Source organism: Branchiostoma lanceolatum, chromosome 6 (assembly GCF_035083965.1).
Source record: "Branchiostoma lanceolatum isolate klBraLanc5 chromosome 6, klBraLanc5.hap2, whole genome shotgun sequence".
NCBI lineage: Eukaryota > Metazoa > Chordata > Leptocardii > Amphioxiformes > Branchiostomatidae > Branchiostoma > Branchiostoma lanceolatum.
The window spans coordinates 6618518-6644054 of NC_089727.1; the positions used below are offsets into that span (position 1 = coordinate 6618518).

The following is a 25537-nucleotide window of genomic DNA, read 5'->3' on the forward strand; positions in this document are numbered from 1 at the left end:
ATCCATAGAAGTAGTTTTCGCAGCATCTTAGAGTGAATACCGCTAAATACGCAGATATAAATGATCAGGCAGTATATATGTAATGTCAAACAGCTAAATGTACGAAGGCCCCAGGGCAGTCATATGACTTCAAAACATCGTCATCTTGCTGCGTGCGGAAGGAGTCACGAAGGTTTGTCCCGCTTTTCTCCTTTTTTGACGCCGACTGGTTCTTGTTAGTCCTGCTATATTGTGTCGTACACCCTTGTGTAGACTGAGGGTTATCTTGGTCGTTCAATGTACGGCCATTTTGTCTGCTGCCGGTAAAAATTGTCCCACAGACAGATCTAGACATGACGGTGTTTTCAGCACGCACAAGTGACGATGAGTCAGAGTCTGGTATAAAATTGTTTTTACACGAGTAACTTAATTGATCATTTCATGAAGGCTGAAAACTGAAAATTGTGTCGAACTTCTGGAAAAGTAAACTGACAAAACAACATCGTTGTTCCTGTTGAGGCAACGCCAAACTGGTTAGGGTCGGATTCGGACAAACACGAAAATTTATGCCAGAAACTGATGAGAAAGCAGAAGTGAAACTTCTAAACAAAGCAACTTCCTTGTATACAACTTATTTTAAAGTCTAACACTTTTAGACAGAGCTGTGCCAGGTATACTCATCGTCTCTGCAAGGACGAAAACAGCAATGCTAAATATACATGAATATCATGCAACTGTATTGCAACAACATTATACAGCATTGAAAACCCTATAACTACTAGTAGTTATTTGAGTCCTTTGTGTCGGGAGCGGCTGCAGAATAGAGTTTAAGAACTCCATATACCTCACGGTGATGACTTGGCTATGGACAATGGACCATGATTACCGGATTATCCAATCAATACTAGAACACAGACTCCTACGCGCACAGCTCTCCCCATTACCAGAATATTCATCGTTATGAATGTGGGCTATTAAAGGAAGAAGAAGTTATAAGTATAACCTTAATCTTTACAGATCTGTTGGGAGTTGGAATGTGTGAAGAAGGTACGACAAGCTTATATATCATGATTATGATGTAAGACAGGCTATTGGTAGGATGTTCCAGTCAACAACCACACCAATAATGTAATCATAACGACATTGCATGACTGTTGAACAACATACTGAAGTTTTCCCCCCATGTTCTCTCCAGCACCATGCCGATCCTATACAGTGTTGTTGCTCGGGGGACCACAGTTCTGGCCAAGTTCGCCAGCTGTGCGGGGAACTTCTCAGAGGTCACAGAACAGATCCTGTCCAGAGTGTCGCCAGAAAATGCCAAGCTGACGTACTCCCATGGGAGGTGAGTCCCCTCATGGTTCATCATCTGATCATCAGATAGTATTGTGGTTTCTGACCACTTTCTTATTGCCATGTACAGTCAAATCTATAAAAGTGACCACCTATATAACTTGTAAGGACCACCTGGCCATTGAATGATATACAGTCAAATCTGTACAAGTGCTGATGACCACCTGGCCATTGTGACCACTTTTTGGTGGTCCCTTAAACAGTTATTTTCCCCAAGCATTGCAAAATCTGATTTAGTAATTTAGTGACTGTCTGTCCACGCAGACCAGATTTTTTTTAGTGGTGCCCTGAGTGGTCTTCTCGGGAAGTTTGACTATACTTTAATCTATGTCACTGAGCCTCATGCCTAGTTCTAGAGGTGCTTTGAGTTTGAGATGATAAGTATAAGTATTCATATCCATCTTCACTCCATGTAGATTTATGTGTGAAAAAAAAATCTTAAGACTATTGGGAATTCCTATCAGCCCAAAACTATTAGGGTTACTGGTGCTAAGAAGATTCAGTTACATGTACTAGTATGACTTGGATGTTTACAATTCTCTTGTTTGATTCCCCAGCTACCTGTTCCACTATGTGTCAGAAGACAGGATTATCTACCTGTGCATCACTGATGATGTGAGTACATGATTCTTCATGCTCATACTCATGCATAGGCTTCTGTATTGACGCACTCAACTTGACACTCGACTAGAGATTTTTTTCTATACAAAATTCATTGTTTAAAAATGTACTGATTGAAATTGTAGAAGTAATTAATGAAATAATCATTACATATTCATAAGACAAACATGTGAAAGTTTATTACAAATGAGGGATAGATATTATTTTTACAACATTTGATGTGCAATCTGTCTCAAGGGAATATTGTAGGCTATAAATTGGCACGATGTCTCCTGTGCTTGGATTATGCAAGTTCTTTTTCAATAGCATATTGAACCTGTTCATGCCCTTACTTGGAGTTCCTTTTTGTTGCTACAGGACTTTGAAAGATCCAAGGCTTTCATGTACCTCAATGAAGTTAAGAGAAGGTAAGCTCAAGGTTTATTACTAAAATCATGAAAGCTTTTAAACTTTTCGAACTTAATCAGGAAGTTCCATGAATAGATAAGGTTTCATAAGTTTGGTAAATCACTGGTTGACTTAGTTCTTTGTACACAACCAGTACATAATCACCTTCCGATATTTCGGTGGGTCGTCTGTCACCTTCTGTAGGGCAATACTAACTGGTTCTACTTCGCACTGCAGCTAGGTGTCGCTGATGCAGTGTGAAGAATGCAGTTCCAAACGTGACTGAATTTATATCCCTCCTTATCACGGTTCATGACTAGAGTAGAGTCTCTGATCCATACAGCCTCCATAATCCAGCCAGTGCATCTGTTGGCCTTTCTGTCTTTACCTTGCTCCAATCCCTCCCAAGCTCCTTTATCATGAAGTTGTTTGCAAGAACTTGCCTGGTGTCCTAACCTTGCTGTTCTCCCCAGATTCCAGGCAACCTACGGAGCGCGGGCACAGACAGCGCTGCCGTTTGCCATGAACAGTGAATTCTCCAGAGTCCTTTCCACACAGATGGTAAGGAAAATAATTATGTCACTGTAGTCTAGAGAAGTGTGTTTATTCCAATTCATACATAATGTCATGTAAATTATGACTTGATGTGATGTATATGTACTCTATAAGCCAGACTAAGTTGTTAACTTATGGTGCAGTCACATTCATCATAGGTCGTCATACAATTTTGATGTTGTGGAATTTTCAAGCAAGCTGTAACAACAAACCGCTGACAAGTGTCTAAGGCCACTTTTCTGTTACAAGACAGCTCAATTTAGCAGGACACACGCCCAACTATCCCAATAGTACCCTCACTTTGCAATCATAGCAACGATTGCATGACGTATGTAACCAGGCCCTAAGCAACAAATTTCTTCCTTGTATTAAGATTACTCACTCACAAGAAGTGTAGTCCTGGCTTGAGCCAAAGACTTACCCACAAGTACCAAATAGAACAGTAATTTTAGTTTTGTTCTGTTAACTTTGACAGATGACATGATGTCATTTATAATTTTGATAACTATCTCTTTTTTGTTCTGTTCTGTTCTCTTCCACAGAAACATTTCTCAGAGAGTAAGGATGTGGACAGAGTGTCGAAGGTTCAGGGGGACCTGGATGAGCTGAAGGGCATCATGGTGAAAAACATAGGTTAGTGACAATGTTTTGTATACTAGAACTTTAGTATATCTTTAAACATGCATGAGGAATAGTATGGTCCAAGCAAGACTGTATGCTGTAAATATTGAAAAAATGGCATTAGTTTAATTTTGCAGTTTTTGCAGATCCTCTCCATTACAAAATGATGACTCTGAGAATATACGTTTTGTGCTACAGTATTGGTTCACAAACTTAAAACAGCAAAAGCTCCTTTCCACTTCTACTGTGGAATGAAATTCCTGTGGAAATAATGAATTCACAGAATTTTGGTTGGATTAAAACAACTCGTATTGACATTATTCCTTACAGACAGCATAGCAGCCAGAGGGGAAAGACTGGAGCTCCTGATTGACAAGACTGAAGACCTGGAGGCAACTGTAAGTCCTTCTTGTTACATCTCTAACCTTCCCACTGCTAAAAGTGCATCAATCAACCATACTTGTAATGGTTAGTAGGGGAAGGGTTACATTCTTACAAGTTACAACTATTGCACAAACAACGATGCAGTAGCTTCTTAAATCTCCAAATTCAATGTACAGTCAAACCTGTACAAGGGACCATCTCTGCACAAGGACCAATTGGCCAATGTGACCACTTTTTGGTGGTCCCTTAGATAATTTTTTCCCAGTGACACAATCATTAAGAATCCTGTCTACAGTGGCAACCTGTCCATCTGATTTTATAGAGCCCCTGCTGGGTCTTCTTGGGCAATTTTGATTGTTCATACAGTTTTGTCCCAGTTAACAATGGCAACTGTAAGCTCCATGAAAATTCATTCACTGGTATAAAAAAGTGGGTTTGAGAGATCTCTAGTGCAGCACCCCCAGGTATGCACAGTTTAGATACACAGGAGTTCATTTTACTGGGAGACATTGCATTGGAGATCTCTGTAGACGCAGTTTTCAGGGTGGCAGATATATGTGACCTATGTTACTTAGTTAGTATTTGATATCATGGGTAGGTTACAAGTAGGAATAAAGCCTGTTTTAACCTTCTCCCTGCTGCCTTAACTCCATAAACAATACAAATTTGGCACCAAGGCTACCATAGCAGGCTCAAGGTTAACATCTGACACTGACCTTGACTTTGTGCCCCCTCCCACAGTCTGTTACATTCAAGAAGACGAGTAAGACCCTGGCGCGGTCCATGTGTATGAAGAACCTGAAACTCACCGTCATCCTGGCCATCGTCATTATCGTAAGTTTCACAGTTGTACATCTTTTCTCTGATGCTGAAGGTCATTGTGAAAGCATGCAAAACTGTTATTTGGTCTTACACAACACTTCTGTATCTTAAGTTGGTTGGTTGGTACAGACCTTGTCAGAAACTACTTTATTTGAGCTGTAACGTAGCAGGCAGTGAACTGCTGTTTTTTAAAAGTATTGAAATTGTGAGGCTTTTTGCTACCTATTTCAAAGTGCTGCAACTCCTGCCGAATATTTGACAAACCTTACTCTGTTTCTTTTATGGTAAAATTCCTGTCCATCATCAAAGTAGTGGATGCTACTTGAAACATCCCATCGTTCCCCAAACCAGATTAAGTAACTATTATTTGGCGTATCTTATTACCTGGATGTCTAACCTTCATCGAAGTATTGAATACCGTTGACATGGTTGTTCGTTTCCTGCCTTTCCAGCTGATTATTTACTTCATCGTGTCAGCAGCATGTGGTGGTCTGAGCTGGCCCTGTACCAGAAAGACTTAGTACAGCTATTCCTCTGCAGCCCAGTGGTCATCCCTAGCCTGGTATCCAACCTATTCTAGCTCCAGTTTGCTGGTCTGATTGCTACCCTTGCCAAATAGGCTGGCACCTATTGATAGAGAAACAAATGGCATATGATATGAGAGTTCTGATTGGTTAGGAGTCACACAGTACTCATAATGGCATGGTAACAAACAGGTATTTGGAATTTCGATCCCTGTTACGATGCTTCTGAGAAATATTAGATTGCGGATATAATGCAATACGTAATTATGTAAGAGTCAAACATTTCAGTGGGGACAGGTGACAGACTGTTCTACGGAGAAGCGATCAGCGGAGCAAGCTGGAGCTAGAACAGGATGGATTCCAGGCTAGCTCATCCCAACACAGTGTGTATCACTGGACTGTCCTCCACAGCGGAAATATTCTGTAGTGGATAAGAAGTACCTAAGAAATACACCATACATAACCTCTTTGAGGAAGTGTTGTCAAAATATGATGTGTGCCGTCTATTTATGCAATAAAACTATAAGTTGATAAGATATGTTGATTGCTTAATCTTGTAATATTATGGATAAAGTTAATAAATAGTAAATAAATAAAAAGTAAATAAATGCTTAAGTCAGGATCTGTTTGTCTTTGCCTTGTATCCTTTTGGTTTGGTTTATTTGCTATTGGACACTTTTAAAACATTGTTAGATATCAGTTAGAAGTAATGACAACATTTGGAAATTGTGCAATCTCTTACCATTTGTAAACAATTTTTAGCCAAGTTTAGTCAGGGGGAAGCCTTGTCATGTATTTTGTAATTTGTCATTTTCAGATTTGAGCCAAAGGTTAAGATTAAACAACAATACCTGCAAAGTGCAGACTTTGGCTTACACTGAAAAGTATATCAGTACTATCAATTGCCAGTATAGTCCTAGTTATTGACTAGTTGTATGATCCCACAGAGAAAGACTAAATGCCTAGCAAACCAGTAAACACAGCTTGCAAGTTAGAAATCTGTCGTAGTTGATAACAGTAGACAAGAGTTTCAGTAAGTCCTCATCATTTGCAGTGTAGTTGTGCACATTTCCAATTATGAAACAGCACTCCTGTGTCCTCTTCATTTGATTGCTGCTGACTTACAATATTCACTACATAGCACACTCTGTCTAAACTGTATTTACTAGTTTCTATTAGCTATGATATTCATTGCTTTTACATTATTTTTTTCCCATATACTTGGGTAGGGACTGTATTTATACTATTAAGTATTGTTAGACTTGTCAAGGAAGGTGGTCCATGCAGCCTGAAAATTAAGAATTGATATGGACTTGTATTAATGGAATAAGTGTTGTATTGTACAGCATCTGGGAATATCTAATTATGTGTTCTTTGTTATGATAAATATATCAAAACATCCTGATTGCTAATTGTATTTCCCCTATGATATGAGCTAAAAGTACAGTGATGGCCCCGTCACATTCGTCGTACGATCATTGAACAATTGCAAACTGAGGGCATTCTTAAGATAGTCGTTTACGTACCGTACAAAATTCAGCTGTCTTGTTACTGAAAAAGCTGTCTTAAATCCTTGTTAATGGTTCTTTCTGTCACTGCCTACTTAAAAATTCTAAGACATCAAAATTCTAAGATGGTGTATGGCGAATGTGACGGCATCATTACTATTGTATAATGAAATGATTATTGCTAATTATATAACATGTATCTGCTAGTTTGCAGTGTTTGGTGCTGCTTATACATGTTGTGTGTACATATACATGTATCTAGTCTTGTACATCAGTTAGGCTTCAATAGGTGTATATATTCATGATATGAACTTGTAACTTCATCTAGCTATGTCATACTTTTCTGCAGCAGGAATTACATGATACCGGACCAGTTAGCCTTAATATTATATAGACCTATGTACTATATCTTTACTCATGCTTGAGTCTTCAAACAATGCATATTGGTATCTATGTCTTAATTGAATACAATAGTTAAACAGTTAGATATGCAAATTGTTGCAGAGAACTTAGGAGGAGTACAAAGGCACCTGCCTCAGAGCAGGATTGCTCTTCACTGTTTCTTGAGTGTGTGCGGTTCAATTGAACTGTTTTTCATCATTGGACTTTTTAAAAAAGTATTTCAACTGCTTTCTGGACATTTGAACTGTGTTCTTTTGTGCACAGTCCTAGTCTGTACTAGACTGACTGACAGTGGAGTGTGATAAATGCCTACAATCTGCAGTGTGCAAAAATTCAAAGCAAGTTACTGAAAAATGTTGGTGGAAGTAGCTTTCTTCTTCTGCTGAAAATATTTTATCATTTTGTCCATCAAACATGCATACTTACCAGTGGCACAAGGTACAAGCAGTCAGCTCCACCTAAATTGGCTTAGATTTATACCAGAGTTTGAAGAAAAAGATGCAATTCTCAGGCTTCCTTCTTACAGACACACCAACATTGGTCATGTTTTAAAATGACTTGATTGCCATTATGTTGTGCCACTGGTGCTACATGCATGGAGGTTTTTAGTTACCTTGCCTGTATAATTATGTCATATTCCTCGCTGCTATTCATATGTACGGAGAGTGCTAATCATTAAATGCCATGTGGAAAATTAGTTTTTCTGCAAGCTTTTGTATGTGTATGGAGAGGTAGTGTTGAATGTGTGTGTGTGTGCTTTTGTGTGTGTGTGTGTGCATGTGTGTATATATGTGTGTATGTATGTATGTGTGCCTTTACTGTTGCCTCCTTAGCATATTATAATACTAGTATGTTAGGCTACGTTCTAATGACGGGGAGATCGTAGAGGCACAGAAACGATATCATTAGAACCTGGTCTATATGATGGAAATCGGGAATCAGCGCCCCCCTCCCCTTATAATATCTATACACGGTAGATATCATAGAGATCGGGGGTCTGGCATCCAGGCTTCAGAAGGACTCCGGGTGGACTCCTCGACTTTGAGTCGACTCCGCGTGTGTAAACCCAGCCTCCAATTCGACTCAAAAACGCGTGTGTGAATAACGCCGTTGATAGATACACTACGAGTCCAGTCATCATAGGCAACTTGTTATTGATTGCGCTAAACCTAAAGCACGCTTGGTGTTTAGTCCCCATTGCCACCAAAATTATACGTCACGTTGTGGTAGATTCCCTCCACAGTCGCATTTACGTAGATTAGAAAGTCGTATACAATGTCTAAGAAAGATATGTTGTCTTTCCGTTTACCCGACCGACCATACCAAAAAATCCCAAGAAGTTTTCCTTTCACACTCGGTTGGCTGAGATGTGTAGTAAGCACTGTACGTATTTGTTCAGTTTATCAATATACTTGTGCTTGTAGTATGTATATAGGCTGTGCAACTACGATATGGTATTGAAAATATGTGTACAAGTGTCCTGAAGCACTTAATCTTTACATTGTAACACTGTATTTGTTGGATCATCTCTAAAATCTTAAAAAAACAAGAGTTCCGCGACCTCATATCCATGAACAATTCTATTTATGCAAATGACTTACACATTTACATAATCTATGCTTAATCATAAACACCTTTATCTTACTTACACATGTTGCAATATTGACAGTCCTATAATTTTACAATTAGATGAATTTGGGTGTTTTTGCATTAATTATTCAAGTTAGGAATTCATTGGCATAATTGGTATCTATAAACTACATATGTTACACGTATTTGAGTCTTATAATGGAAAACACTGAAAATATAGATTGTCCTCATTAGCTATGCAAATTAAGTCCCAATTAGCATAATTTGCACTTCATTGTGTACATCTCTGTCTAAGCTATCCGCATACTGAATATCATGGAAATCCGTCGTTCCTTTGTTCAGTTATTCTCCTTAGAAGATTTTCACAATAACGCCCCTGCAGTTCCAGAGCAAGCTGCTAGGGGGCCCAAACCCACACCACGTCTTCATTACACCACAAGCTATCTGCCACCAAAAAATCAAGACCATAGCATGTCCAGGTCAAGAGATGCAAAAATGGAATTTCTGATGCAGTACCAAGGTCACATACCAGGGGGCCCAAAATCGACCTTGAATTTCGGCTTCACAACACCTGCCCACATACCAAATATCATTGTAATCCATCAAGACGTTCTTGAGTTATGCTGACTACAGTAGTCCGGAAACACACACAGACAGACAGACAAACAGACAAACAAACAAACAAACAAACAAACAAACAGACACACAGACACACCCAAAACTATATCTCCATTTTTCATGGAGATAAAAACAGGGAATCCCTACCTATCGACCATAACGTTATACGTTCTCTGCCTAACGTCAAAGTTGTTTACCTCGACACTGCCGTGTGCATACTTTTAGTATATGTGAATACAGCCGGGGTGTGTGAATCATTTATTAACTTTGCTATGTTGATTTTGCTTCAGCAATTGTCAGGCTTGAAATTGCCGTTTTTGAAAGTGAAGGATAAAGGTGACGGATAAAGGTTAACGGACGTTACGGCTAACAGTCTTCTATTTCTGCTTTAGTGGAACGCTGGATTGTAACTTGAATAGCCATATTGTGCTAGACCAGGGCGTCAAAATCTCCCCACTGCAGGTCAACGTGGCACTGACACGGGGTGCCGTTACGTGACAAAGTCCTTCCTGGGTGGTCATTAGGCGGTGTGTAGTGGTTGAGAAGCTATACACAAAGTAGTCTCTACCAGACTAACTACGCTAGCTATAGGGAGAATATATGCCAGGGAAGTTTGGCCACCAGGGGGTTTCATTTACAAGCGGGTGAAATACTGACCTTCACCGTGGACTGACTCTACTGGCTAATTATTCCTTTTTTTTGCCGAATTTTACTATCCATACGCCCGTAGGTACGCACGGTGGAGGCTACACACAAAGACAGCTTGTCTGCAATTTGTAGAATCTGAAGCTTCTGGATAGGACAGAAGATGCAGCGTCTCCCTTTGTTTGTGTTCTTCAGTCTCATGGCTGCTACAGGTGAGTTTGATACGTTGCTGAGCTGTCTGAAGGCGTCCTATCATAGCCCATGCTTAACGGGTGGCTGATTTTGCTCTTAAACTCAACTTGGGTCATTGTGTCTCATGTGCTGAAGCCCTTTCTGGCTCATACAGCAGGCTGCATCTTTTAGTAACCATTCTATTTTCACAACAAATGCGTGCGTTATGTGTTAACATTTTCGTTCAAAGTGCTTATAACATGTACAAAGTCTTGGAGGTCGGGGGTGGACCCCACTCCGTCGGGGGTGGAGGTCGGATTGTTAGAGAGTCCTGAAAACATATTTTGTCTGAACTTTGTACCTCGGGCTATCTTGTTTTCTGATACTTTGTAAAGGCATCTTGTGACATTCCTCAGGGTCACTGCATTCAAATCTCACTTGCTGCCTGGTGAAAATGTCGTAAAAATCTCCCGTTCCGCCGGATTATTGGTGCAGAATATGAAGGACAAAAGTACTCTCCAAGCAGAGGTAAGGTACGGGGTATTTTCGACGTCTTTTTGCGGTATTTGATACGTCTTTCTAATTGTGCGGTTTTTGTTGGGGCTTCCTCCCTTTACTTTAATCCCATTGAAGGGTGCGTTTGCGGGCAGAGGTAAGGGGAGGAAGACCCAGCAAAAACCTCACACGTAGAAAAACGTATAAAAGACCGCGAAAATACGTCGAAAATACCCCGGACCTGACCTCTGCTTGGAGAGTATCAAATTTAGTCCCATTAAAGGGTGCGTTTGCGGGCAGAGGTAAGGAAAATGGGAAGACCCAACAAAAACCGCACAAATAGAAAGACGTATAAAATACCGCGAAAATACGTCGAAAATACCCCGGACCTTACCTCTGCTTGGAACAACAGTGTAGTACAAGTACATCAAATAGATATAGCTTAACTTAGAAATACCTTTTACCGTAATGATGATCATGTACACGATATCTGCAGGCGAGATGCTGGCAATGTCCGAAGGTCGATTGGGAAGAAGTTGGTTCTTTGGTTATTTTGGGTCTGTTGACGTCAAGTATTACCTCCACACGCGTGAAAATTTGGGTAAACCGACAGTTCTGGGGGGCAACAACCCAAACGTGAGCCAAACGCCCTACCGCCCTGACCGCCCAACAAAATTCATCATTCACGGGTTCTGGAGTCAGGGTGATAGTCAGTGGATTGTGAACATGGCCAATGCACTGCTACAAGAGGTGAGTCGGCTGTACATTAATCAATCAATGAAACAATCAATCAATCGATCGATCTATCGATCAGTCAATAAATCAATGGTTAACCTACATGTAGCTATGTCATTTTTTTCGTTGATACAGCATACAATGGAATAAGAATAGCGTTTCTAAACGTTTTTTTTTTACTTTTGAATTTTCATCTTCATTGTGTTTCTACGGCATCATATGCTGAAATAAATGTTACAAAATCGACAGTAGCTAAGAAAGTGTTTGCCAAATTTTCTGTCTTAAAAGGAGGATCTGAATGTATTTGCTGTGGACTGGAGTTACGACGCTGGTCCGGGAGTAACCGGAGCGAATTATCTAGTGGCGGCGTCGAACTGTCTAGAGGTTGGTCGGGTGAGTACATTTGTTACGTAAAGATGTTCGTTCCGTGGTTCATGGATATGGCGGATCTCGTCTTTCACAACGACGTCAAGGTGTATCAGTTTCTCTTCTTTTCACAGATTGTTGGGGAGTTTGTGACCGAATTGGGACAAGCTCCGGACAAGACACACGTCATCGGCCACAGTCTGGGAGCTCACGCTGCGGGGTTTGCTGGGAAGACTACAAAGTCCCAAGGACTCACAGTCGCACGAATCTCCGGTATTTTCTTTAAAAAAAAGCTATTCAAAATATTTTAGTTGGTGGAGTTTTACTGTTTTACTACATTTTACTATGGTGGAGTGGCTATGGATGCATGTGCGTTTAATGTAAACAGCCTAACTCAAGCAGCTGTGGATGGATGTTCATGATATTTGATAAGTGGGTAGGTGTCGGTGAGACACGAAAAGCCATGTTCAAGAATGGGTCTTCTGGTGGATTTCTATAGCGGCACTTATATTTACGTGTGTTGTAGACAGCATAACTTGAGAAGCTGTGAATGTATCCGCACGATATTTGGTAGGTGGGAGGGGGTCGAGAAAACGAAGGTCAAGTTTGATAATGGTCCTCCTAGTGGCTTCCTTTGGTACTGCACCGGAACTTCAAATTTGAGGTCTGATTTTCTGGAAGTGCTTTGGTCGTGATTTTTAAGTGGTGGATATCTGTTGAAAATAAGAGAAAGTAGACTTGTTTAATACTCACGGCTTAGGATGGAAACGAGAAGCTTTCAAACGGCATCCGTCATTTATCGTCAGCTCTGTGGTTTTTCTAATGACATGTAATCTGCCTGTAGGATTAGACCCAGCAGGCCCGCTGTTCAGAGGCACTATCGACGCGAACAGGTTAGACAGAAGCGACGCCACGTTTGTGGACGTCATCCACACAGAAAAGCACCATCTGGGGTTACCAGAACCGGTGGGACACGTTGATTTCTACCCAAACGAAGGATGGAAGCAGCCTGGATGTAAGGGTGAGTCCTTCTTTACATTGTTGCAAATCAGGGAGTAATGATCATTTTAAAGATCAAAGTGACCTACACGTTACCTGACAAATGTACGGGGTGGGTAAAAAAGTAAGGTCTTTTTATCACAGCAGGCTCAATGGTTGCCTTCGCCAGAAGGTTATGCTTTCGGGTTTGCTATGGTGGAGTGGCTGTAGATATATGTGTGTTTGTATATGCTATATATACTGTTTATCGAACTGTTTCTCTACGTGTCTCAATTCTTTCAGGTATAGCATGGATATTACCTGGATATGGACGGAAGAAGATGAGAGGGTCCTCGGTTATACCGCTAGACTCCTGCAGCCATGGAAGGGCGTACGAGTTCTATACTGAGTCTATCAACTCGAGCTGCCAGTTCCTGGCCTACCGCTGTCAGGATTGGGACACTTTCAACAGACGCTGGGAGCAATGTGACGTCTGCGGGCATAGCGGTCAGGATAATCGGTATGTTATGTGGTATTGATTAAGCATAATATTCATTGACACCTGAAAGACACGTTATACATACACACAGACATGTATGTATGTATGTATGTATGTATGTATGTGTATATATATATATATATATCTACATATGTATTTTCATTCACAGTGTCTGTTCGGAGATGGGGTACCGTTCCAAGAACTATCCGAACTCACATGGTAGCATGTACTTGGTGACAAGTAAGGATCCTCCTCCCCACTGGCATTGCAGTAAGAATGTTTTTTTCACCTTCGCCAGAAGGTTATGTTTTCAGTTTTTGTCATGGTGGCTTGTGTGTTTGAAGTAAGGCCATGTTGATTTCATTATATCAATGCCATCCACGAGCCCATCAATTTTCGTCCGTTTCCAAAAAAAAACGTTTTCGAAAACGATACCAATGTTTAGCCTCCGTTGCAGGCTCTGAACCGGCTTTTTGGGGTGCTAAATAATACACTTTTTGCAGCCAGCCCGTAACTATCAGCCAACCCTGTAACTAGCCGGCTGATAGTTACAGGGTTGGCTGATAGTTACGGGCTGGCTGCAAAAAGTGTATTATTTAGCACCCCAAAAAGCCGGTTCAGAGCCTGCAACGGAGGCTAACCAATGTTGTAGAATGCCAAAATCACTTCCAAAGTCAAAGAAGAATCTATTTTTCGTCAAACCATACTCTGTGTGTTAGTCATTTGTTCAACTTTCCTGATCACGTAGATTTAATAATTAAGGCTACTTTTTTTTGCCATTTTTTTATTCGCACACTCGCACCAGTTTTGGGGTTTCCAGAGGATGTCATCCATATAATCAAATCAACATGGCCTTACAGCATAAACCGAGAAGCTGTGGATGGATCTTTGGTATATGATATTTTGTAGGTGGGTAGGTCAACCTCAATAATGGGCCTCCTCGCTTCCTAAGGTGCACTGCAGCAAGACAGGAATATCGATAGATATCAATCGTCATCATCATTATTATTGCCCCATGTGTGGCCATAGGACTGTCGGTTATGAACCACTCACACCGGAAAGGACGCCTACTCTTTTCGGTAAGTGCGGTGGGTTCTTTAACGTGCTCGAGGTGTGGCTCTCTTCAAACACGAGACCATTTAACGTCCTATCCGAGGTACGTCCCTAGGTACTCATTCACACCTGAGTGAAGTGAGGAAAGTCTTGTAAAGTGCCTTTCCCAAGGGCACAACATCGGGGCCTATCAGTGGTTTTGACGTCGAGACCTTTCGGTTCTGGGGGAAACACATAACCGATGGCGCCAAACGATGCCACATTATGCAAATGCACTTCTGTCAGGAAGGATAAACAAGTATCCGTTTTCTAAAATTTTTTTTTTGCAACTCACAGCATGTATTTTCTCATTTTGCAACTGCTTTTTACGACTTACAGTATGGCCGAAAACTTATTTTCATTTTTGGAAACGGACGAAAATTGATGCGCGCGCGGATGTCAAATCAACAAGGCCTAAGCATAAATTTCCTGGTATGTGTGCAGGTGTATCGGGGATCCATGACACTGAGGCCACTCAGAGTGATCAGTGTGTGCAGAACGTGAGCCCCGACTTGCGACAGGAAATACGGAACTTCATGGACTCCATGACTGACATCCAGCAGATGGGGCTGGAGGAAGATTTCTGCAGGTCCTTTCTCACCTTGTATTATTACCTTCGCCAAGAAGATTATGTTTTCGGTAGCGTTTGTGTTTGTTTGTGCGTGTGCGTGTGTTTGTTTGTGTGTGTGTGTGCGTGTGCGTGTGTTTGTGCGCGTGTGCGTTTGTGTGTGTGTGTGTGTTTGTGTGTGTGTGTGTTTGTGTGTATGTATGTGTGTGTATGTGTGTGTGTGTGTGTGTGTGTTTCCTGGATGGACTGTCTTCATATTTGGTATGTGGTTAGGTCTTCATGGGACCCGAGGAGATGATTAGATTTTGAGCTCCCTAGCAGCTTTCTATGGTACTGCAGCGGAACTTCCGGTTGTGTTATCTTATGTCCTGGACAACCTATGGTCTTGATTCTTGGTTAGTAGATAGCTCTTGTAGTCGGAAAGAAGTGACGTAAGTATGAACCCCTAGTAGCTTTCATTTTCATTGTTATTATATCGTTTGGATACGAAATATGATGCTTGTTGGCAATGGTGTGTGCTCGTATGTATTTGAATACAGAAGAGTGATAGGAAATGGTGTACCCACAGGCTGGCAGGAATTTGGCGTAGCCGGAGACTTGTAGGGTGAAAGGTCAACTTGGAGGTCATAATTTGGCATGAAGTGGTAGAATCAGCTCTATATGGTAAATGGAAGAGGCTACTAATTCACGGGGAGGTATTGGAATTGTTTTTAGTCTGTGTTTTTTTTTGTACAATGTATATATTTTCTAGACAGAAAGTGGTCAATGGACACATAGAAAGTGCCTAAATGCAGCTTTTTATGTATAATTTACAGAATGTATTCTGATATGGAGGCTATCGTAGCCAACATCACAGCACCTGTATCCAACTGCGGACCCGAGGATGTTCCTGATATCCTGGAGTACATAGCAGGTTTGTTAGGGGGCGCTTTCTTGGGGCAACGCGGTTTAGTTACGCTATCTAAACCTCCTTGCTTGGGGGTATACCTGTAGCTCAACTGGTATCAGCCTCTTAGTTGAGCTCTTGGTTCCAATCAGTTTGTTACTGGGAAACCCCCATTCAATCCTGGGTAGAGCATCTCGGTTGTAGCTGGACCCGTCTTTTGTAAATGAGGGGGGGGGGGGGCCGGGGGGGGGGGTGTTCGAGAAGGTGCATTGCGCATGTTGAGGGGGGAATATGCCATGCTACTGAAACAGCAAAGAACCTTGCTGCTCGATGCGCCACTAGGCACTACAAGGTGAACAGCAACAATATCACATCCTTGTAGACGTGGAAAAAGTATCAAGACATGGAAAGACCCAGCTAGGGTGGACCATATGTGTGTGTTTGGGGGGGGGGTCGAATTAGTTGTTGTGTTTCAGTCAATAGGTAACACTTAAGGCCATTTAATGAATGATGTTATGACCACTTCAGGAAAAGTGGGATTTACCAATGTTGGTAAATATCAGGTAAATTTGGTACTAGTATTAAATGGTTGCCATGGTCAATATTGGCCGACGTAAGTCATAACCATTGGATAACAAGGTTCTTTATTCACAATCAGGATCTATATATAATCAATAATCAATATATAAGATCCTGGTTGTGAATAAAGAACCTTGTTATCCAGTGATTTTCTAACCTGATGAAAATTCACGGAAATACCACCATTGGTAAACCCAGCTTTTCGTGTTGGTTAGGGCAGTACATGTACATAAGAAAATGCATACTACGCGTAAAGATTTCCACAAAAAAACTGAATAAAAAAGTGCTTGATTTCATTTCATACTATATTGTATTTCGTACGATTTCGTAGAATTGATGTGTGAGCAATAATGAAAGCAGAAGTTGCATACGTTGTATCTTATACCATTTTCGGACAATACGGTTTCTAATATCATCATTATGCCATATTCTTCCCATCACAGACGCCAAGTTCGACGCCGTGCTGGCCTGGGTCAGCACCAGTGATGGCGGCTTCACTCTGCCGTCGGCAACTCTGGTCATCGGCCTCCAGCTCATCGTAGCCTGTGTCACACAGGCTCTCCCTGTCAGGGGCTGATTTGGGTCTTCTCCTAGGGCCTGAGCAGTCAGAGGGCTGCTAGAAGCTTGATTTAGTCAGGCTAAGCTAATCGCAGTTGTCATTTTCAGGCAGCTAACATCTCTGGCAAAATATTACTAGTATCCTTACGTATTTGATTGACCAGTTTCTTCTACTTTTCGGTCTGCAGAAGGGTCTGGTAGAAGCTAGCGTGGGGCTAGTGCTTGGGACTAGTTTTTTTTTTTTTTTCATCCATATAGCAGATTGCTTTCAAATTCCTCCCATTGAGGAAGCGCTATTCATCAATCTTTTAAAAACTATTCATGTGTGAAACTGTTATGACTCCGTGAATTTTATCTGTCCTAGTGAATTTCATTCGTTGTTTGATGTATTTTTCAATGAACACCTTTGTCAAGATTCTGTGTGAAAGTCAACGCAATTCAGCTTTGCGTACTTGGCTGCTGTGTTGATTTTGATTAAGTTTGAAGTTAAATCATTGCAGCGCTAGTATAAAAAGAAAACAGATCAAGTTTGGGAGCCCGTGCTCCTGTAAGGCTACGCTGACTTGATTATATGGATGACATCTACATCTAGTCACTAGATATTAATGTTATTTCATAATTTACTCTCTTATCCCTTGCATGGCAGTTTTTATTGCCTGCGTGAAGGCGGTTATGTTTTTAGTAGTGATGGTTTGTGTTTGTGTGTTTGCGCGCGCGCGTTTGTATGTGCACGTGTGTACGTACGTGTGTTTGTGTGACTTAACATGTGACAAATGTAACTGAAAAATAGAGGAATATCAAATTCATTTTGTGATGAATTGTCCAACTTATAGTAAACAGAGAGATGCGCTGTTACAGACTATTCCTACTAAGACAAACTGCACCCAGTCTGGTACACAGCGATATTTTCTATGTACTGTTGTCATGTCCGACTCGTATATCCACATACATAGGTCAATTTCTTTATAAATCATTCCATAAGCGAGACAGAATTACCCATACATGACTATATAGTAACCCATATACTGGTATTGGTGATATTTTGCAGTTAGAATTGTATGATAGATTAGCCTTGTAGTATTGTTGATTTAATGATTGTTGAGCAATAAAGTTCATTCATTCATACATTCATTCATTCATAGATATCAAACCTCCTTGATCATACAAATCAAAACCTGATTTTCATAATTGATGAGAAAGCACTATAATTCCATAGTGGCAGATGACCAGAATGTCATACTTTAGGCATTTGGGACAAATGATCAACTGATATAATTTCTGGAAAGATACTTAACTTGCCTAATTCATGAGAACCATTTATCATACGTCAATAAAAGGGTCAACATCATTTGGCAAATGTATGAGGTCGTGAACTTCTAGTTGGAAGTGTTTTAATGATGACAAGAGGTTCCAAAGCTGAACAGATATATAGCTAAGCGAAGCCGACGTGAACCCCTGGTGGTCTCGTTCTCAGGTTCTCACCGGCGCCCTAAGCGTTTCCGCTGAGACCATCATGCTCTCTCACCACGTATCCACCTTGACTTCCCTTCTCTATACAAATCTCTTCAGTGCAATGTTACCATTAAGGTGATTATGCTGGGCTTCAAAACACATCTATCCAAAGTACAAGCCACATATAAAGCCATACATTTCTTATTCAACGAAAATAAATATGCTACTAGTATTTCCAAAACTTGGTACAACGACATCACGAAATACGATAAGCTAAAGAATACACCCATTTTACAGATTCTGAAGAAGTTTTCTCCTACTAGAATTGTTACTTTTGCCATACTTTGTACATTGTATAATTGGTGTGCGGTAAAAGCCATTCATATATCTTTATGTTTCAATCTTAAGCCCCCTTCACACATTAGCGTATATACAAGTCCTCATGAGTTGCGTGTTCACATTTTTCTGGTTTAGAAAGTCTGGAGCCGAAGAATTAAGTCTTTGGTTCAATGACTAGGCTGCATAGCGGTGGGTCAAACAGCTTCTTCCCCGCAAACTTACTTAAACCAAAAATAAACTGTTAATGCGCAACTCATACGCACTTGAATGTACGCACAAGTGCGATGGGGCCCTTAGACGAAGCAGATTGAGAGATGTATTCCCATCAAACTCCCCCAAAAAACTGCCAGTCCCCTTGCTTTATCCCGAGAATTTCTGCAGCCAGTCGCGGACTCCCTCCGGGTAGTAGCCAAACGGACCCGGCCAGCCCTTGTATACGCACACTCCGTCCAGCACGATGTACAACCTGTGGGAAGGAGTACAGAAATAATGGATTAAAAACAATAGAAACAAGTATAACCAGCTGTAACTTGCATGTTTTTATCACATGTAAAGGACGTATGTGCATGTATAGATGCAATAAAGTTATTGCAATATATGCCGATCATAAATGAGTAGTGTCTTTCAATGTACATTTAATTTATCATCCAAATCCTTCTCCTTCTTTGGTTCAACATTGAACCAAATGTTTTGATCTGAATCATTGATTAGTCACCATTTCAAAATCAGACATCGGTCAATTCTGAACAATAAGCCTGTCCAAGTATGTCATTATTTACTGAAAGAAGCAAAAATAGTATCAAAGACATTGACAAACAGCGGTGACATGCTGGCCTTTATTGCAATGTCCAGAAAGCTCATTTGAAGCATCGATGAACAGCTGTAAGAATTTGTACAAACCAGTGACATTTTCATGCCCAAAGCAGTATATAATAGCTCTTCCCTGCTATGTCGCCGACGTGCAAAGACCGCTCCCATAAGACGCGGAATTTTTAGAATATTTGCAACTCAATCGCAGTACTTTACAGCCTGGCTTGTTGTTAGCAAGCGAAAAGATTGAGCCAGCGGTTACTACGGAAGATATGGTACCCAGGCCATTACTATGCTAACGGCTCCACCCCTGAGGCGCTACCAAAGAAGGCAAACAAAGGTGCACCTTCTGAGTGGTTAATGAATGAATGGATGGATGAAGACCTTTATTGTACACACATGTCCAATGGGTTCAGTACAGGTCACAACAGAAAATATCACAGTTTGTAAAATATACATATATGTACAATGATAAGCTAGTACTAGTCTAATGATTACGTGAATTTGGCCTATTCTCGTTTCTTAGTAATGGTGTAAATATGGGTACAGGTGTGCTTGATAATCAAAGGTTTGTACATGTATAATAAAGCAATTAGAAATATGAACTTCCCCGCGTTGCTACCGGTAGTTAACCGGTAACCCACCTGTCGGGCATCGCTGCGTAGGCGCGTGCGGCGACGTTGTCCATGGTGTCCACCAGGACAGGGCAGGGCATGTCGTGCAGAGCCAGTATCTCCGCCGCCGCCAGCCTCTCCTCCAGACACCGGTGCTGCCGGATGTCCATCGACATGCCCACGCTCGTGGCCCAGCCGTCCGTGGGGTGTGCCTCGGCCACGTACACCACTACGAAGTCGGCCACGGCGGCGAAGTCCGACATGATCCGCTTGACCACGTCCAACTTCGCCAGGAACGGTGGTCAGGTGTTGCTGCCGAAGTTGATGACCAGAGGGCGGGCCGCCCGGGCGAACTGAAGCAGCCGGCAGGAGCTCCCGTCAAGCCTGACAAGGGAGGGGTCGGCGGCCTTGCCTCCCGCGAAAACCTCAGCCTCGAACCAAGATGTCAGGATGGGAAGGAATCCTTTCCAGGCAGCAAAGCCTGTCGATTCGTACAGGTGCTGATGGCACTGCCCGGGCGTTTCCAACATCCCTGGAGCTATCCTGTCTGCCAGTTTTTGCTGTAGAGACAACACTTGTTGTCTGAGTGGCGGGAAAAGGCATGCTGTCCTCAGCAAGATAGACCGGACCAAGAAAAGTGTACTTCCCAAGACCCAGAGCAGCAGAAGCTGCACAACTTTCAGGGCCTTCTTCAAGTCGACGGCAGTGGAGGCCATTTCTGTGTGTTTCTGCAGCAACGGGTGACGCAAATGAAATCAGATCCCCTCTTCCTTTTGTTTTTATCGGGGTCGCTCTCAAGTCCACATTTACGTTCACACAGCATGTGCGGTCAAGGGTAACGTTACCATAGGAGTGGGCAAACGCCTTCTGAATCGGTATACTTGCTGGTTTTGACGAAAGAAAGAAAGTACTGTTGGCCATGAACATTGATTAAGGTTCCCAAGTAGAATTATATTAAAATCCAAAGATCGCATTGATTGAAGTTTGTAGATACTCTATTTAGTCTCCATTCTTTGAACTTTATTCCCTTTGTGTTCCCCCATACATTTCCTGTTACGTCGTGTTGTTACCTTCGCCAAGGGTAACGTTACGTATACGTTTCCATTGTCCTTTGTGGTTGGCAGTAAAAAAGGAAAGGAAAGTGATCTCGAACCAGTTCAGCTCAAATGAACTCAATGAACAGATAAGCTAATCTTCCACTGGTCGTGACAGGAAGACAGGCGCTATATACAGTATTTACAGGTTCATTGTACCGGGGAAATTCCCCGAGCTCTTTTCGACAAGAACAATGAACAGTGCACCACGGCTTAACGTCCCGTCCTAAGGACTGCGACCTTTTCCGGCAGCGTGCATGTCGGGTGAGCGACACAACCGGGATCGAACCCGGGGCTTCCAGTTCCAGAGACAAGATCGCTAACCACTGGACTACGCACGCTATGGGTGAGTTTGTGGACAACATAACTCGAAAAATGGTAAACGGATCTCTATCTAATGATAGTTGGTGTGCGAGTGTATGTGAAACGAAGGACAAGTCCGATTATGGACCGCCTAGTGGCTTCCTGTGGTACTGCAGCAGAACTCCCAGTTTTCATATCTCACGTTCTGGATATCGTATGGCCATGATCTTTAAAGGTAGATACTAGTAGCTTTTGCTCTCATGACGAAGTGGTATAGGTTTGTGTTAACAGCTTTGTCATGACTTTTGGTATGTAGGTAGCTAAAGTGATTCAAACAGGAGAGCCTTATTTGCATGATCAATGAGAAACATTTATAATACGCCAGTCGTAAATGGTAACAAAGGTATGAAGTCATGGAACTCTAGTTTTTTTGTCAAAGATGCCAACAATACACAAGTAAACAGACACAGGTAGCAATAATGACAGACACTTCTGATGGTTCAGGTATAAAAATAATGTTTATTGGCAGTACAAGTAGTAGCAATATGGCGAGTACTGCCCCCTACCGGAGCTATTGCAGATGAACCCATCACAGTGAAGCCATAACCAGGGATTAATACATCTATAGTCAGCATACAATTCATCAAACTGGCTGTACAATCTATAACTGCAATGGATAAGGTTAGGGATGGACCTGAAAAATTGTGGGGAGTGGGCATTTGTGTGAAGATGTCTTTGCCAATTTGTTTTTTCTTTTGAAAACTCCTTGTACAAAGTTTGTTTCGTTTTTCCTACCCTGTAAATTTAATACACATCACATTCCTTCTGGGTATACATCATCAACCTTCAGCCTGCTAAGTTACCTGTTTGGCACCAAATCTGCATTGATTATAGGGTTATTTGGCAGGTAAAAGGTTAATGATAGAGTATGTGAATATAAACACTCTGAGGGGACTCAGCTCAAGTCCGCAATAACATTCAAGGAAGCACTGTACGAGTAATCCTGAAGCAAATGGCAGAGGAAATATTAGCAATGTCTTTCTACTGTGTTTTTTTTCTGCAGACAAACACTACACTGGCCCACATGGCAGACATCCTTCAGTCCTATGTAAAAATAAGTTTACTACTGCATTGACTTTCAACTTGGTAAAACAAACTAGAGCTTAAGGTTAACAATTTTCCCCAACTGCACCTCAATGAAGATAACCTATAAAATATTCCGTGGCAACAAATACCAAACATGTCAAACTAAAACATACAGTTACAGTTGTAAATACTGTTCCATTTTAAATGTCTTTGATACTAGGTTTGCAGTGCACATCGCTTATTGTACACTCTTTAAACCATACATTGCATCATAGCACTACAGATAGAAGAATATCATACATGCATATATAGAATTTTAAGTGTATTAGGAATAGCAAGCAGATGTGCAAAGCTAGTATAGCTCTTGGATGCATACTGGGTATCTATGTTAATCATATGACTAGTTATGTGATGATGAAACTTTGCCATCTTTACCACTTGCATAATACTTAATGATGTTTTAGTAGATTCTGCCTTCTACCAAAATCACACTTTGTTTGAAATACAGGATCAAGAAAAGAACAGAATTCAAGGCACTTTCTGGAACAGACATCCAGGGTTAGTTCTGACATAAATAAACTACTTTATCAATCATCAAGTAGATTATGAATGTCATTAATTTGACAATCCCTGCAACTTTTAAACATCGAGCTGCAAGCTCACACTCGACGTGTAACAGAACTCTATCTTGCAGGAAGACACAATAAACAGCTTTCCCCAAGCCACAATCCCTACCCATACATGTATACCCATATAGGGTAAGGTGTCTAATCTATAGCTATACACAAAATACTGTCATTAAATATATTAACAATCCTTATATGATATTTTCATATTCTGAGATTTTCACTCATGACTGTGCTATGGCCTGTATACCTGAAACACCATTTACCCTACTACCATATTCAACCATACCCTTTTAAAGTCATTAATGTGAAATGAGCAAAAGACAGTCACATTTAGATGATTAAGATTCTCTAAGAATCAGTGTGTTGGATGAAATAACATAATTCGTATATGGCATTTTTTTGTTGGTTTTCATTTCCTCCATGAACACAAAATATATCTGTAATGTATTTGAGACAAAAAAACAACAACTGACTAATTGTTCTTTGTATGTGGCTATTTCACAAAGTCTGATTTCATTGTGGCTTTCCTAACTTGACACAAGTAGTCAGTGGTCATCTCTTACTGTTACACAAAAATATATGGCATGCAGTAGCACAATGCCAAAAATCACTCACCAATCAATTAAGATTAAAAATACTAAATATAATACAAGGAAAACTAAATTATCAACATTCGTTCTCATCAGCTCACTTTGATCAGATAACAAATACTAAGTACAAATATTGCAGATTAGTGCAGTAAGTTATATAATCATATTAAGTCGTTTTAAGTGCGAGGAAAATATGTGCATGTCATTCCTTACCCAAAGAAGGTTTTCAATACTGAGTTATCAATTCTAAAATAAAACTTAATACCAAACATATTACAGTATGCGGCACTGTTGGTGCTCCAAATGTCTAGATCTGCCTGTGCCATCCTTGTTGATTGTCTTGAAGCATTACCAGACACTAAGACTACGTAGGGAGGCAAAATCATGATTTTTCTCCAGCTCACGGTTTCCGGAGAACAGAATCTTTCTACAGCTAGATGTGCAAAGGTTAGGTGTGACAGGTCGTTCAGTGTGATATAACAAGCTGCTGCTGCGCCGCGTACCTGTGAAGCTGTTTTGTTACGACGAATGGCAGTTATACCGGCTATATAGATACAGATAAATCTGCGGCAAAACGCATTGGAGGAACAATCTTTCCAGAAAACAGTATGCGATCCCCCTTGTGTCCTCTTAACGTCAACATAAAATTATCAGGGATAATACTAAGCTCGCAGCAGCACTATAGTCACATACGGCTACAGTATTGGACCAAAATGTTCGCATAAAACCACCGCAAATATTTCTGCATTTACAGCAGTTTCAGAACTAATCATTGCCTGAATCTTGGACAAATGCAGTGAGCTGTGCCAGTTCACAGAGGGAGCTTCCCAGCAGAAAGGCCTACTGCTCCAGGAACTGTGAGCTTTGAGAAACGTCATGATTTTGCCTTCCTACATCTGCTGGGAGTTTAACCAAGACCTGCACAATTCCCCTTGTTACATCATAGCACGTACTCATGAGTGCCCTACCCTAGGAACTCCTATTTTACAAGAATACTTTGTAAGTACCGATAGTATGTATGGCCAAATTCACCTTAAGTATACCATAAGAATATGATGTTTGAATATAATTATTACAATGATGACTTCGCTTCCGCTCTCATTTACCAAACGTTGCAACTTTAAAACCTATCTAAGATATGAACAGATAATATAAGACGTCATGAATGGCAAGACTTATTCTGTTTTCTCCTGCATCTTTTCTAAGATGGGTATGATCATGTCGAAGGTTGGTCGCTTGGCTGGGTCCTCGTTTAGACAGATCTTGATGAGCCTGCAGGCGTGCTGGGAGGCTCCTGGAGGGATGGTGGGCCGCAGACCCTCCAGAGCAATCTGTACAAACAACATGGGGACATTAAGCAAGGCTCGAAATTCATTTTTGGAAAAAGGCGCACTGGTGCACCCAACCCAAAAAATTAGGCGCACAGAAAAAAAATTGGGTGCACCGCATAAAGTAAAGTTGAAAGTCAGAATTTATATATGTATAAATCATGATTACAAACACTCTTATAAGAACTTCTGTAATAATACAGCTAACAACAAAATTTCACACAAGTAATACATCAAATAAAGTATAACAAAAGGTTATATTGCTTTTTCTGATACTTACATTTCAAGATATTCTGTATACTAGTGTATAATAGTACCTTTTACCCAATACCTTACGAAAATATCTAGGTACACCA

General features: G+C 41.0%; 3 protein-coding genes and 1 pseudogene across 3 annotated transcripts in view; 2 read left to right on the plus strand and 2 right to left on the minus strand.

The window, feature by feature from the left end:
• Positions 1-48: 48 nt before the first annotated feature.
• On the plus strand, positions 49-7853 carry LOC136436298 (vesicle-associated membrane protein 7-like). The gene is made up of 9 exons (XM_066430152.1): positions 49-172; positions 1175-1324; positions 1890-1947; positions 2311-2360; positions 2814-2901; positions 3438-3528; positions 3847-3914; positions 4642-4734; positions 5175-7853. Exons 2-9 carry the CDS (start codon positions 1179-1181, stop codon positions 5241-5243), a joined length of 663 nt encoding a protein of 220 aa, XP_066286249.1. The 5' UTR covers positions 49-172; positions 1175-1178; the 3' UTR covers positions 5244-7853.
• A 2032-nt stretch (positions 7854-9885) lies between these two features.
• On the plus strand, positions 9886-18024 carry LOC136436302 (pancreatic triacylglycerol lipase-like). The gene is made up of 10 exons (XM_066430155.1): positions 9886-10221; positions 11172-11425; positions 11699-11803; positions 11911-12049; positions 12621-12797; positions 13058-13274; positions 13423-13523; positions 14790-14934; positions 15729-15826; positions 16822-18024. Exons 1-10 carry the CDS (start codon positions 10173-10175, stop codon positions 16953-16955), a joined length of 1419 nt encoding a protein of 472 aa, XP_066286252.1. The 5' UTR covers positions 9886-10172; the 3' UTR covers positions 16956-18024.
• Positions 18025-18111: 87 nt separating this feature from the next.
• On the minus strand, positions 18112-21590 carry LOC136436304 (type I iodothyronine deiodinase-like; annotated as a pseudogene).
• Positions 21591-22047: 457 nt separating this feature from the next.
• Positions 22048-25537, minus strand: part of LOC136436303 (integrin-linked protein kinase-like) — a 30849-nt gene continuing 27359 nt past the window's right edge. The window contains exon 13 of the mRNA XM_066430156.1: positions 22048-25184. Coding sequence (XP_066286253.1) covers positions 25029-25184 — 156 coding nt within the window. The 3' untranslated portion in view covers positions 22048-25028. The remainder of the gene's footprint in view (positions 25185-25537) is intronic.